Source organism: Colossoma macropomum, unplaced genomic scaffold (assembly GCF_904425465.1).
Source record: "Colossoma macropomum unplaced genomic scaffold, Colossoma_macropomum, whole genome shotgun sequence".
NCBI classification, from domain to species: domain Eukaryota; kingdom Metazoa; phylum Chordata; class Actinopteri; order Characiformes; family Serrasalmidae; genus Colossoma; species Colossoma macropomum.
The window spans coordinates 32377551-32391489 of record NW_023494805.1 but is presented as its reverse complement, the minus strand read 5'-3'; the positions used below and the strand labels follow the sequence as shown (position 1 = coordinate 32391489).

Here is a 13939-nt window from a genome sequence, read left to right as displayed (position 1 = left end):
CGCAAGAGTACGAGGCTGAAGTTGGCTTTCTATTCACCAGCTTCTAGTTTGAATTTTCCGCTCCACCTTAAATGGTGGCGGTATTCTGAACTCAAACATCACCATAGTTAGAACAGTGAAAGAATCATTTTCCAGCAGACGTGAAACTTGTCATAAAATGTCACAGCGTCACATGGAGCATCCGCGACAGGCAAACGAAAGTATGCGAGGTTGTAAGCTCGCGAAGGCGCTTTCGGCTTCACACAACCCTCGAGAATTTCGTTTCGCAAGAAGTATGCTGAGGCCTTTAGGGGTCCCATTTTGTCTGTATCTTCCCTCCAGTTTTGAAAAACTCAGTTTTTTCATTTATTTTCATTTAACTCTCCTTTGGAGGAGATTATCTTACGTCTAATCTTCTCACTAATATCTAAAAAATTAATACGTACTTAATGACAATTATTGTAAATGTAATAAATGACGGGTGGTCTCTGACTTTGCGTATTGTATGCTCTGTGAGACGGAGAGGCAGAGTTCCAACACAATGGCTTTTGACTGAGCCGTGTGCAATCTCTCACTCACAGAGGCACATGCTGCCTCTTGGCCTGCCGGGGGTGATCAATCTTCCAGTGCTCTATTGTGTATCCTGTGAAAACAAGCTGGGCAGTACATCCGCTTGTATTCACATCTATGGATGGACATACATTATGTAAAGAAGCAGGTAAAATTCTAAGTCCCCATTAAGCTTATACAAACAGACATTTCCATCTAAACAGCCATACATTCACACTTATACGCTCGTTCAGTTGTCAGCTAGCCAGCTCACAGGACCCCCAATTAGAGAAGACTGGAGGAAGGTATCCCAGAAACCCTCTTTCCTCCCCAATGGGCTGCTGGAACAGTTTAATTGAGACTGAATCTGAGAAAGAAATCCACTTCACAGAGACATAGGCCTGGGTCCCTGTGCGCCAACACCATTCTCACAACACCGGCCAGCGCAATCCTCTGTGGAGAGCACGTGTGTGCGTGTTCATGAGAACGCGGCCGAGCGTGCGGTTGTTATTCCTGTGCAGATTGGCCAGAGTTGACCCACGGGAGAAGCTGGTGCCATCTGACCAGCTGGCGAGAAACTTCAGTGACAGGACCCAGCTTCCCTTCAATTCAATGCTCCCCTCCCCACTCTTCTCCCTCCCTCCTATCCCTTCCTCTTCCCCTCCCTTACCCTGTTCTCACCTCTCGTCCCTCCCCTCTCCTCCCCTGCCGCTGAGCACGGCAACGCTAATGATGCATGCTGAGTAATTAATGTTTAAATGAAGTTCCGCATCCACATGGCATTCCAACTCGAAACGAAGGAATGCTCCTTGAAAAGCCATGTTAGAATGAAAACAAAAGAGGCAATGCAATGTGTATAGGAGGAAAGCTTAGAGCCAGTATACACTTGGAGCCACTGCCCCTCTTTTTTTTCAATCCAGGGCGCCTCATTGCTCCCACAACAACACCAACAAAGCAAAGCAGAATGCATTTTCCAAACCCCCTTCGTCCCTAAGTCACAGTGCGAAAAGCTTGAGTTATGCAGCTTCTCCAGATATGCGACACAATTTATCTGGCTCCCGGGTAATGCTGGGCTTTCTGTGAAAAGGCCAACATAAATCTTGGCCTGTTTTTTTCGGATCCCTGTGCTTATTTGTCACTGTTGTCTTGCTTTTCCATGTCTTTCTGGTATGTTTTTCGCTCTCTCGGGCCCTCCCCCCCTTTCTCCCTCTCTCCCCAGCTCGCTGTACCTCACCCTCTGTGAGAGAGCCAGGCATGCAGGTTTCAAAGAGTGTCCCTGTCTCTTGGACACCGGCGCACATGGTCCTTTTCCTCCTCAGGCTGGAGTAAAATAACGAAGGCACAGTTACACATCCCACCACACTCAGCTATGGTCCAAAATCAAACAGACTTCCCTGCTGAGGCCAAAGCAACATCTAGCACCAGCACCAGCAGCCACTTTAAAGGACAACCACAAACACTAGAGGGAAACACTGGCATTATAGTCATGTCTTTGGGTCTTAATTCAAACTGGATAACCTGGTACGCAATTCAAGCAGTCAGAGTCCTTGTGCTACAGACGTTCAGTATGTTAGTGTTATAGCGAGCTGAGGTAACTGAACTGTAACGTGTTGACAGTTAAAAGCAGGAAATCTGACATGCACATCACAATGACACATTGCATAAACAAGATTGTTGCTCAGGGGCATGTCTAGACTGAAGGCTGTATTTAGGCACATAATTAGGAAAGTATAAATCAAACTCATTGCTAACCAGTCGCAGCAGCAAGATTATGAATATGGTAAACAACTGCTGAATGTAGTACCAATAGGTGAAGCAAGGAGATGAAGTAAATGGCCTGAAACTGTATTAAACATACGCTATGTAGAAACCTAACTCACTGGAATACACAATGATGGGCCACTTGTGTCTGACACAAGGCCTGTGGGCCAAGTCATGCCTGTGACACAGTCCTATTACAAATTATTTTAATTTTGTGTTTTTATTAGCCCGTTCCACCCTGAGATGCACTACAGTCCCCAGTATGCACTGCAACATAGTGTGTGTTCTGACCCGCTTTCCCCAAACAACAATCTATGGGTCAGCGGTTACACAAAAAGAAAAGATGCCTGGTGTCTAGTCCAATCAAATAGGCAAACTTCCAAAAACAATTTATTTTATTTAGAATTATTTTCAATAAGTATTCAATGCCTGTTTTGCTGTTTAAGTTTTGGCATATTTTGAATAAACAATGGCTCATTCGGGTCATGGCAAAATGTTAAGTCAAAATGAAATGAAAACAGAGCTGGCCCACGAATTTGCTGAGCTTTTTTTAATTTGGCCCTTTTACTGGTTGAGTTTGACCCCCCTGCTCTAAAGGTCTAAAGTTATATTTACCACTCATAACTAGCTTAAAATGAACATAAACGCCATGACTTGGACCGTTTTCTCTCGAAAGCCATCGATTAGATATGGTACATCACTGTGTTATGCTATCTGCAAGCTAAGCTATCACTCTCTCCAAAAGTAATATTTTTAGCCACATGCTTAATTTTTTAGCAGAACCTCATGCCTATTGCCTAATAGGCGCCCTCATGCGTACAATTCGACAATGTTTCTCAACTCGAACGATAAACCCACCTATTCAAATAGGACCTGCTAAAATGAAACAAAATTTAAATATTTTTACTAATATTATCGGTCGTACATTTGTTTATCTGCCCATTAAGTCTCATTTATTTACACCCTGCACACTGTTCTGATCTACATGCCAGTTTCTCTCTCTAATTCCTGTGCACAGTCTCTGGTTGCTCTGCGTCTGCTGTCATGAGGAAAAGTTAATTTACTTTTAATCATTTCATTATTTAGTCATTTCATTTAATCGTTCCACACATACGCATATGAAATAATCCATCTGAAACAAAAAACGACACGTCAGCTGTGATTTTGTTGTTGCATTAGACGTTCATGCTTGCAAAAAAGAACAGTTATTAGCAACACTTTCTTTTACAGCCACTTAAGTTCCAGGTATTAACCAGGTGAATGTGAGGCACAAATACCAAAGTACCAATTTATTTTGGGTAACATGAATAGTAACTGTTTACCATCAAAAAGCCTTACATTGTACATTCCTGCTTATAAACCTATAAACGAGCAATCAATGATTCTTACTGTGGTTTTACTGGGTCCATTTTACAGTCTTTGTACTTTCTGCTGTCATTTTACACCAATTTGGAGGTGTTTCTGATTCACTTTTATGCTTAAACATGTGACATAACATTGATATGTAGTGTATGTTTGAACCTATTACCTTGTAACTCCAAATATAAGGTATGCTACTATTTCCTTTGTTAATTGGGTAGCTAGAACCTCTTCATCATTTCAGAATAATTTAGTAAGACAGTCTTGATATATATCATCATTTCACCCCAAAATAATTCCACAGCACTTTGGAGACTGTACTCAACACTTACTTAGTTCATATCTAGAACTTGTTTGGCATTTCAATGTAATTTAGTTAAACTGTCCCAAAACCTGTTACCCAAAATAATTATCTAGCACTTTGTACCTCACATTTACCTGGTTAACCTAGAACTTGGGGGGCTGTAAAAGAAAGCATTACCCAATTATTAAGCATACAGTGTTCTTTTGTTTGAAAATGACTGCTTGTAACTTAACTAGTGCCTTTATTTATTGGTCTAAGGTGCATTATTGGTTTCTATACTATCATTTTCAAATCAAATTTGTTGGATGGCTCCAACCTGCACCTCTCCAACTTCACCAGCTACTAGTTTCATGGAGTCCAGTTACTATTCTGCCAACAGCCACAGCTTTTAAAGCCAAATCTGTCCACTCTGCAGCAATCTTAGCAATGCCCTCAGGCGGATTTTTCCAGTCATACAAAACCAAAGGCCTATCTACTCCAGGAGGAGACAGCTTTTAACCCCAAATTCATGGCCAAGCTAATCTTTCAAAAACATATTTGAAACCACTGGTGAAACCTTACAAATACTGCAGATAGGTTGTGGCGTTTGGCACAAATAATGTACAAAAAAATGTATTTTTCAGGTTGATGCAGCTACTATGCATGTGCATACCTGTTAAATAAGGGTTTTTTTTGCCTGGCTCCTATAATGGATTTCCATTCATATTTTAACCAGTATTTCTATTGCATATGGCACATGCATTCATGTTCGCTTTAATCATCCAGATCTGATCTCCATTGCTTTTCACTGGGCTCAGTTAACAAGTAAGCAGTGTATATTAAAAGCATGAGCCATCAACTTGTGCTTGCTTTACAGTTGTGTGTAATTCCGCCAGTATTTCTCTCCTATTTGATTGCATCCTGCTGTGAAATCCTTACCTCGTGAGACTCGTCTTGCATAAACAGGTTTAATTTCCAAGTCATTTTCTCAGACGTTCCAATTTGAAAGAAAGGCAAGACTGCAGGAAAACTGGAGAGCAAAACACCCTGAAATTACGCGCTTGTATGGAAAGCATGCTAACGAACAACCTCATCACCTTAAACCGCCGTGAGTGAGGGCAAGCGGCTAAAGCCAGAGCTGCGCCCGTGCCTGGGCGAGCCATTTAACGTCTCATTATTCGTACTGGCCCCGAGGGACTCAATTAGAAAGCCGAGGAGCTCGTCGCCCTCACACACAACTTGAGGCTTAGCGGTCGTTTCTCTTCACACACCAAACAGGCTTCACGTTAGCTTTCACCTACGGAGGGCACCAGATAAACTGTGCCAGAAAAAGCCAGGTCTCGGTTAAAACTGACGATGTGAGAAATAAACGATCATTGACGTAAGAAGTAGGGAGAAGAAGGAGAGATGGATAAAAAATGGAATTTGCATGTAAATAAGAGTAGTTAGCATTAGAAGACACCATCTTATCTGACTTACTAAAGGAGAATTCCACAGATTTGTCCATATTTCTGCACAACTGAATCAAAGTCATTCAGAGTGGTTTGATGTGAAATGTTTGATTGTACAGAAACTTACTGACTCAGATTTCTTCACAGTTTGGGTGACAGGAACCAGGGGTCTACATGCAAATACAGCCATTTTATTTATTATCCAAAACGGCGAGTAAATCTACATGACTTCTGATTTTTTATATGTAATGTTGATGATGGGAACTTTGGTGACTATTTTGCCTCATTAGTCTGCATCTAAACTCTCCACCATGTATGTTTTTTAAATTATGTCTCAGACCAAAAGCTTCTCGAACCTATTGAAAATTGGAAAACTGTCTCAGACATTTTAGCAGCATATTCATAACCATTTCATGTAATGATTTTCAGCGAGGGAGCTTTTAGAGGCACTTCAGGGATGAATCTGAAAAACGATGTTTTCTCTTGCCTTGCAATGCCCTGTATGTACCTCTCTGACATAAACTGATTATGTATGTTTTAGGCCAATTTTAGCGTAAAACAATGAGTGCGTTTACATGCACTTATTTATCTGATCATTATTGGATTTCGGAAGTTCTGATTATTCGGTTATGTAAATAGCATACTCAGATTAAGGCCTAGAAATCTGATTAAGACAGCTGGATTTTAGCTCGGTATCACATTTTTCAGCACATGTAAATCCTTACTCTGATTTCTTTCATTGTTCTCAGTCTGTACATGTGCAAAAACAGACCGCTTTCCAGGAAATAGCAAGCAGTGTTTAACACAGCACCACAAAAAATACGTTTTGAGTGGTGCTGAGACCAACTACATACTTGACAGAATGAAGGATTAAAATACTCTTCATCTTCTAGATGATGTATATTCAAATTTTCCGCTAAAGTGACTCGAAGTTTAAAAAAAGGCTGTGACATGACGAAGAGTTTTATATTACGTTTACGCCACGTCTTCTCCTGTGAGTTTACTGGTCGTTTGCAAAGCAGAAATCAGATTATTGTCTGACTCATGCAGATCCAGAGTTTCCCTATTATCTGACTACCCATGTGCCTGTAAACGCACTGAACAAATACTGACGAAATCTGACTGTCTGCAGTTGTCAGATTATTAAGTGCATGTAAACACACTCACTCTCTCAGACACTAGGAAAAATGGTTCTTTAAGGGTTCTTTAGTAAAGGGTGTGGTTCTGTTTCCAACTATGAGTTCTATATAGAACCATTTCATGCTTAAATTGTTCTTTGCACGGTGAAATGGATCTTCAGATTGATGGAGAATGTGGTAAATATGTTTCTATATAGAACCTTTTTAAAAACAATATATTCTATATACACTCTTACAAAATATGGTTTCTCAAGAGTTCTTCAGTAAAGAAAATGGTGCTATATAGAACCATGCACACTCCAAGAACCCTTTGCATGATTAAAGGGTTCTTTGCATCATGATAGCGTTCTTCAAATTGATGGAGAATGTGCTGTACATGGCTCTATATGGAACCTTTCTGAAAAGGGTTCTATATAGCACCAAAAGGGTTCTGCTATTTCTATGACATCAAGCTTGTATCATTAGAAGAACCCATTTAGGTGCTACTTAGAACCCTTTTCAAAAAAAATAAAAAAAAACAGCACATTCTCCATCAATCTGAAGAACGTTTCACGATGCAAAGAACCCTTTAATCATGCAAAGGGTTCTTTGAGTGTTTATGGTTTTATATAGAACCATTTTCTTTACTAAAGAACCCTTGAGGAACCATCTTTTATAATTGTGTAGCACCAAAAAAGCTTGACATCATAACAATAGCAGCTTTTCAGTGCTATACAGGCACATTATCAAAAAGGTTCTCTATAGAACCATATACAACACATTCTCCATCAATCTGAAGTATCATTATCACGATGCAAAGAAACATTTAGGCATGAAACGGTTCTACATAGTTAATACTCATGATCTAAACAGAACCATTCCCTTTACTAAAGAATCCATGAAGTATCATCTATTTTTAATTGAGTATTAATAACAACTGTGTGTAATAGAGACTTCTGACGTCTGGTTCCTATCACCACCACTGTAAGGAAATCATTGTTAAGCTTCTCTGTAACTGAGAATTTCACATTACCCACTCTAAACGTCTCTGTTTACATCTACACCATTTAACTATGCAGAAATTTTGAAAAATCGGTGGAATTCCCCTTTAACGGCTTTAACGGTCGTTTCTCCTCAAACAGCAAACAGGCTTCAGGTTAACGGTCACAAACATGAGCAAAAGAAAGGCCAGGTCTCCATTAAAAAACAGAACTGTTGTAATTCGTGAAATAATAAGTTAGAGAAGCCAAACAGAACAGATAACACAGGAATATGAGACAAACTAAAATGTGTATGTTAACCAACGTTACATTGGTTAGCATATGGCCGAATCTCCAGCCACAGTTCTAGCTAACGAAGCCCATTTAAGTCAACGTTTACGCAGTAAAACACAAATATAACACAGTTCCTGAGGGAAATTAATATTTAAAGTCGACAAATAAAACCATACAATGAAGTAATTCGAAAGTCAATGGGAAAACTTCCCCTCAGTGAGAGCAGGTAGTGTGGACTGAGGTCGTTCCTACCTGGCGAACAGCAGGTTAAAGCAGGCAGCTGATTTTTTTTTTTATTTCATTTATTCATTTTTATTAAAATAAAGACGCTTTTTGTTTCATTCATGTTTTAAAATCTAAATCAGGAGTTAATTTAGCTGTGACAGGCTTAGCTGACACGAGTAAGTTAACGTTAAGCTAGTGAACACCTTAATGTAAGACGACGCTGAAGTCAGCTTCTTCGAATTTTCCCCGTTCCACCTTAAATGGTGCAGCAGTTACACTCTGGCGCCGGGCATCAGAATGTAACTGCTGCACCATTTAAGGTGGAACGGGAAATTTCGAACAACAAGCTGGCGAATAGGATAACAACTTTAAGCCTCTTTGATGCAAACTAGTTTAACATACAGTTTAAAGTCATTTAAGGATTTGACGCGATTAAACGAGACAACTTAAACCGGATTAAACACAAGTTTGGAGGGTTTTTTTTTCTCCCACTCACCTTTTCCAGCCAGGATGCCGCACTGCCCGAAAATCGCCAGGACCAGCGTCACGGCTATCGAGAGCATCTTCATGAGGAGGAGAGAGAACCACGACGACCGGTCTTTCTCCTCGTTTGACAGCACTCGGTGTGTGGCTCAAAAAAAGAGGGAGTCTCTCTCCTTTTCTCTCCTTTTCTCTCCTTTTTCCTCTCTCTCTTCTCTCGAACGCGTCTCCTCAGAAGGTGAAACGGCGAACTGTGAAGTGTGTGTGAGAGAGAAGTCCCAGAGCGAGGACGGTTGAGGCGGGTCTGCGCGCCCGAGTGAGAGGCAACGCGGGACGAGGCGGATTTTTCTCCACCCGTATTCCGGGAAGCCCCGCCCTCCTGCGCTACGATTGGTCAGTCGCACTATTAGTCAGTCCTAGCGCAGGTGGCAGGAGAGTGCTAGCCAATCGTAGCGTAGGAGGGCGGGGGTTGTCGGAATACGGGTGGGGAAAACGCCAGGACGGTATAGCGTTAAAGCTACGTCACTCGTCGATATTCATTAATATTATATTTATTCAAATTAATGTCAGCCCGTACCCTGTTTAGAAGTTATCAAAAACAGCGGCCATTTCTTCACTTCATCTTGGCTATAGTGAGCGCTGGGAAGCCTACATAATATATAGAGGTGGGTAATCCAGGTCCCTCACCAGGATTTTGTTCCAACTGCCTGAACACCTTTGCTGCTGGTTTGAGCAAATTAGAGAAGTCAAGCAGTTGGAACAAAATCCTGGGGATGGTTTTTACTTATAATATATAATATAATGTAATATAATATAATATAATATAATATAATATAACTACATGTATCACTGGTGTCAGAACAAAACCTCATATCTCTAAAATGGTAACTTTACAGGGGAAGGAAAAAACATACTTTGTTTTTAATGTAAGTCAATGGAACCAGACGTTTTTCCAAGTCATTTTGGGCCATTTTTTTTGGTCCACTCATCAGCAGCGTTATGTTAAAAGTACAGTGTGTAAGGAGAGTCTATAAGCAGAAATGGAATAAAGTATACAAAACCATGTTTTCATTAGTGTGTAATCACCTGTAACTACGAATCATTGTGTTTTCATTAGCTTAGAATGACAAATCTTCATAGGGAGTGGCTCCTCTTCCAACGGAGGCCGCCATGTTGCGCCACCATGTTTCTACAGTAGCCTCCCAGAATGCACAAACCAAGCACTGGATCTAGAGAGTGGCTTTCGCATTTTTACATCAAAGCGGCACCAGTTGGTAGCACCGGTTGGAGGACGTAGAAAGAAGAAGAATCAGTGGTTGCTGCCGATGTTGGCTAACCACTTTGTGTCGTGGGAAGGTTGAGAACCCAAAGATTGACAAATAGAGGATCATACTTATTATTTAGCACAAGAAAAAGCCAGGGAGGGCGAATCCTCGTCGTCAAAGAAGCGAAAACATGAAGAGGAAAAACAAAATCAGGACAGGGGACGGCAGAAAACCTGACAGCCACCGTAGATACTACTACTTTGGGAGGGAGGGGTATTCAGTTGGTTGCAATCTGCAACCTCACCACTAGATGCCACTAAGTATTACACACTGCACCTTTAAGTAACACTTCTTAATATATATGAAAAAAAAATGTAAGATATTAATATAAAAAATGAAAATATAGGGTTATAACAAGGATAAAATACAAGGACATGTGGAAGTGCAGATGTGCAGTTGTGTGCAAATGAGCAGGAGGTAGTAGAATTGAAAGGAGTTAATAAATATCATAAACGCTTGTAAATATAACAGTATGTATTGTATATGTAGGGTGTATGGATGTTGTGCAGTAGTCCAGCTGTATATGAGTGTGTGTGTGTGTATATATATATATATATATATATATATATATATATATATATATATATGTGTGTGTAAATAGTCCTAGTTATTGTCCTGGTTGAGGGCCTGAATGGCCTGTGGGAAGAAGCTCCTCCTCATTCTCTCTGCGTTGGCCTTCAGGGAGCGGAAGCTTTTCCTTGGCCACAATGGAGAGAAGAGTCCATTGTTGGGATGGCTGAGGTCTTTCATTATCCTCCTGGCTTTGGTCCAGCATTGCTTGTTGTATATATAATGCAGGTTTAGATGATGTACTCAGCTGATGGCACCACACTCTGGAGAGCCCAGCTGTCCTGCTTGGTGCTGTTCCCAAACCTTGCTTCCTGCAAGGATGGTCTCAATGTGCAGGTGTAAAAGTTCTTAAACACTGATGAGGGCAGTTTAAAGTCTTTTAAGCATCTAAAGACACTGACGGGTCTAATCCACCAGGGCTTTGTTGTGTCAGGGCCTTGTAAAGTGTGGACATCAAGGTATCGGAAACTGTCCACTCGCTCCACTGGGGCACTGTTGATCATGACGGGGTGGTAGCTCCTCTGCTGCTTCTTGCCGAAGTCCTCTACCAACTCATTCATCTTGCTGGCGTTCAGGAGAGGTGGTTCTCCTCACACCAGTTCTCTAGTGCTTAATCTCCTCCAGGTAGGCCTTCGCAGTCGTCTGAGGAGTTTAATGCTTTTAAAAAGTTACCTAACCAAAAGTCATTACATGAAATAGCTATAAATATATTGTCTAATGCCTGAAACATAGCTTGATGATAGTTTTGAGAGAAGATTTCAGCCTTTTTTAAAATACATATATGGCGGAGAGGTACATGCAGGTCATTGTAAGACAAAATAGTCCCATAATCAAAACATTTTTTTGTTTTTTCCCTCAGGTTTACCACTATTTTGTCATTAATAACATGACATGTACAACTCAGAAGGCATGTGTAGATTCACCAGTTATTCTGAATGGTAAATAAAATGCATTGATTGTGTTGTAGACATTGCAACCTTTGGTTTTTATGACCGGCACTGTAAAGAGTAAGTAAGATTCTCTACAGTGAGCCGTGAATTTGAAAACCTATGAGAATCCAGAGGTCTAAGACCTGTTTTTCACAAAAAAGCTCTGTTAATAAGTTATAATATGGCTCATTCAATGACTTTCCAAAAGAAAACACCCCCCCCACACACACTCTTTCTGTCGCTTTACATTCTCCCTTTGAGATCTCAGACGGTGGCTCAGTCCATTCCGTTCAGTATTATAATTCACTTTTGAGGAGAATGTTGAAAAGGTGATCACAATAGAGTAAAGTATTGACCATGCAGCCTCTGTTCAAGGAGTTCCAGGCACATGTGCCATTGCTACACTCTCAAAAAATGGTTTTATAGAGTAATAAAAAAAAGTTCTTTCACTATTTTAAATAGGTTCTTTACATGATCATATATAACAGGTTTTCCATCATAGAGAAGAACCATTTAACTATGCAACTATTTATGCATTCAAATGGTTTTCTGAGAGTTCATCGTTCTACAATGCCATGAAAAAGTGTTTGCCCCTCCTGATTTCTTCTAATTTTGCACACTTGTCAAATTAAATGGCTTCAGAACCTCATACAAAATGTAATACAAGACAAGGACAACATGAAGAAATAATCATTTGTTTTTTGACTGAAAAAAAATTTGGCAACAGTTATTTTACCCATGTGAAAAACTAAGCCCCCCCCACATTTAACAGCAACTATTGCAGCCAAACTTTTCCTACAACTAGAGATCCATCATTGCTGTGGAGGAGTACTGGGTCATTTTTCTTTTTTGCAGATTTGGTTTAACCAAAATGGAAGGCTTTTGAGCTTGAATTGCCCATTTAAGGTCCCACCACTGCATCTCAAAGCGGGCAAAGTCAGGACTTTGACTAGGCCACTCCAAAACCTTAATTTTCTTTTGAGACATTCAGAGGTGGACTTGCTCTTGTGCTTTGAATTGTTGTCTTGCTGCAAAACTCAATTGCACTTCAGCTTCAGATCATGGGCTGAAGACTATAATTAGGATTATCTGGTGGAAAGAGGAATTCATGGTTCCATCAATTATGGCAAGTTACCCAGACCCTGAAGCAGTAGAGCATCTGACACTACCGCCACCATGTTTCACTGCTGGTGTGATTTTCATATTGTGGAATGCTGTGTTGGCTTTACACTGAATATAACAGGACCTGTGTCTTCCAAAAAGTTCCACTTTGGCCTCCTCCGTCCACAGAACATTATTGCCAAAGATGTAGTGGTCATCAGGGTGTTTTTGGGTAAATGTGAAATGGGAAAATGCATCAGAAGATTTCTCCATTTGGAGAAAATGGAAAAGATCTATTAAATGATGTTTAGATTCAGCACAACAGTGATGATGCCATTTGTGTTGGATAACATTACTTTCTAAAGTACTCTAAATAGGATAAATTAAATAAGTCTCATATATACATTTTGCTTGAAGATCAGCAATAACTAAGTGTGACAAATTGGCAAAAGTGCAGAGGGCAAATACTTTTTCACAGCACTTTAATAAGGGACTCTTGAAAAAACATTTTAAATGGTGTGTATTTATTATTTCGCTTTGAATTCATCCATTTTTCTGAAGAAGACCCCCCCAACAGTTATTTAGATGTACTGCTGAGTGCCCATCTTGACTGAAAGAGCTTTTAATGAGTGTTCATAAAACTCCAGGCCTCCTCACAGCCTCCCACCCCAAACTCTCAGAGGAGCAGTAAGTAGGATTGGGCAGAACAGTGCCAGGATCTGAAACCACACTCGCTTTCTGAGTGCCAAAAACTGCACAGAGAAAAAAAAATACATTCAGAAAAAATATGGTTATTAGAACAGAGCGAGTTTTGAATTCTGGCCAAATATGCAGGACTGAACAAAATCCGAAGTACTGTATGAAACACTTTTTTTATCTGGTCATTATGCGATGGATCTAGGCCACCAGCTAAAATACAGTTCATAGTAGCAGAAAAGTTTGTTAAACATTTCAGCCCGCTGTGCTGCGATTATCTGGTTTTATTCGCCATTTTTCCTTAGTTAAATGTCAGTTTCCCGAACGCCTCAGGGAATTTGTGATAATCGCTTTAGTTTCCTGAAAGCAAAGGGAAAAAAAGCTAAACCTAATTTACCTGTGCAGGTCCCAGATTGGAAAAGCTATTTGCACTCTTCCATTCTAATCGTTGGGCTTGTTGCATTTCAGGCATGCATTCAGTTGAGTCAGTTGCTCTTTTAGAGAGCCATGTGCTGAGTTAGCGTCTGAGAGAGGCACTTTTCAAGCCTTTTTTATTTTTTTTTATTTTTTTTTACTGAGGCCTTAGGGGTAGCTTTAGGTGATTTTTTTGTACCAAACTGGTTCAAAGTCAAAGTTTAAAACACATTTCAGACTTTTAACTGAGTAAAATCCTGTGGTTTAGAGTGGTTCTATACCTTAATTTGGCTTCATTTTATTAGAACAAATGAACATTCCATTTGATCACTAACCACACAGTCGTAACACTACCGAAACATTACCAAATGTTTCAATAGTGACTGTTTCAGTGCTGACAATTTAAGGTCATTTTGAGCAGAACC

The 13939-nt window shown here is 40.2% G+C and overlaps 1 protein-coding gene across 1 annotated transcript in view; it reads right to left on the bottom strand.

Annotated features, from left to right (window-relative positions):
* clstn2 (calsyntenin 2) overlaps window positions 1-8782 on the bottom strand; it is a 381240-nt gene extending 372458 nt beyond the window's left edge. The window contains exon 1 of the mRNA XM_036597461.1: window positions 8496-8782. Coding sequence (XP_036453354.1) covers window positions 8496-8568 — 73 coding nt within the window. The 5' untranslated portion in view covers window positions 8569-8782. The remainder of the gene's footprint in view (window positions 1-8495) is intronic.
* Window positions 8783-13939: the final 5157 nt, after the last annotated feature.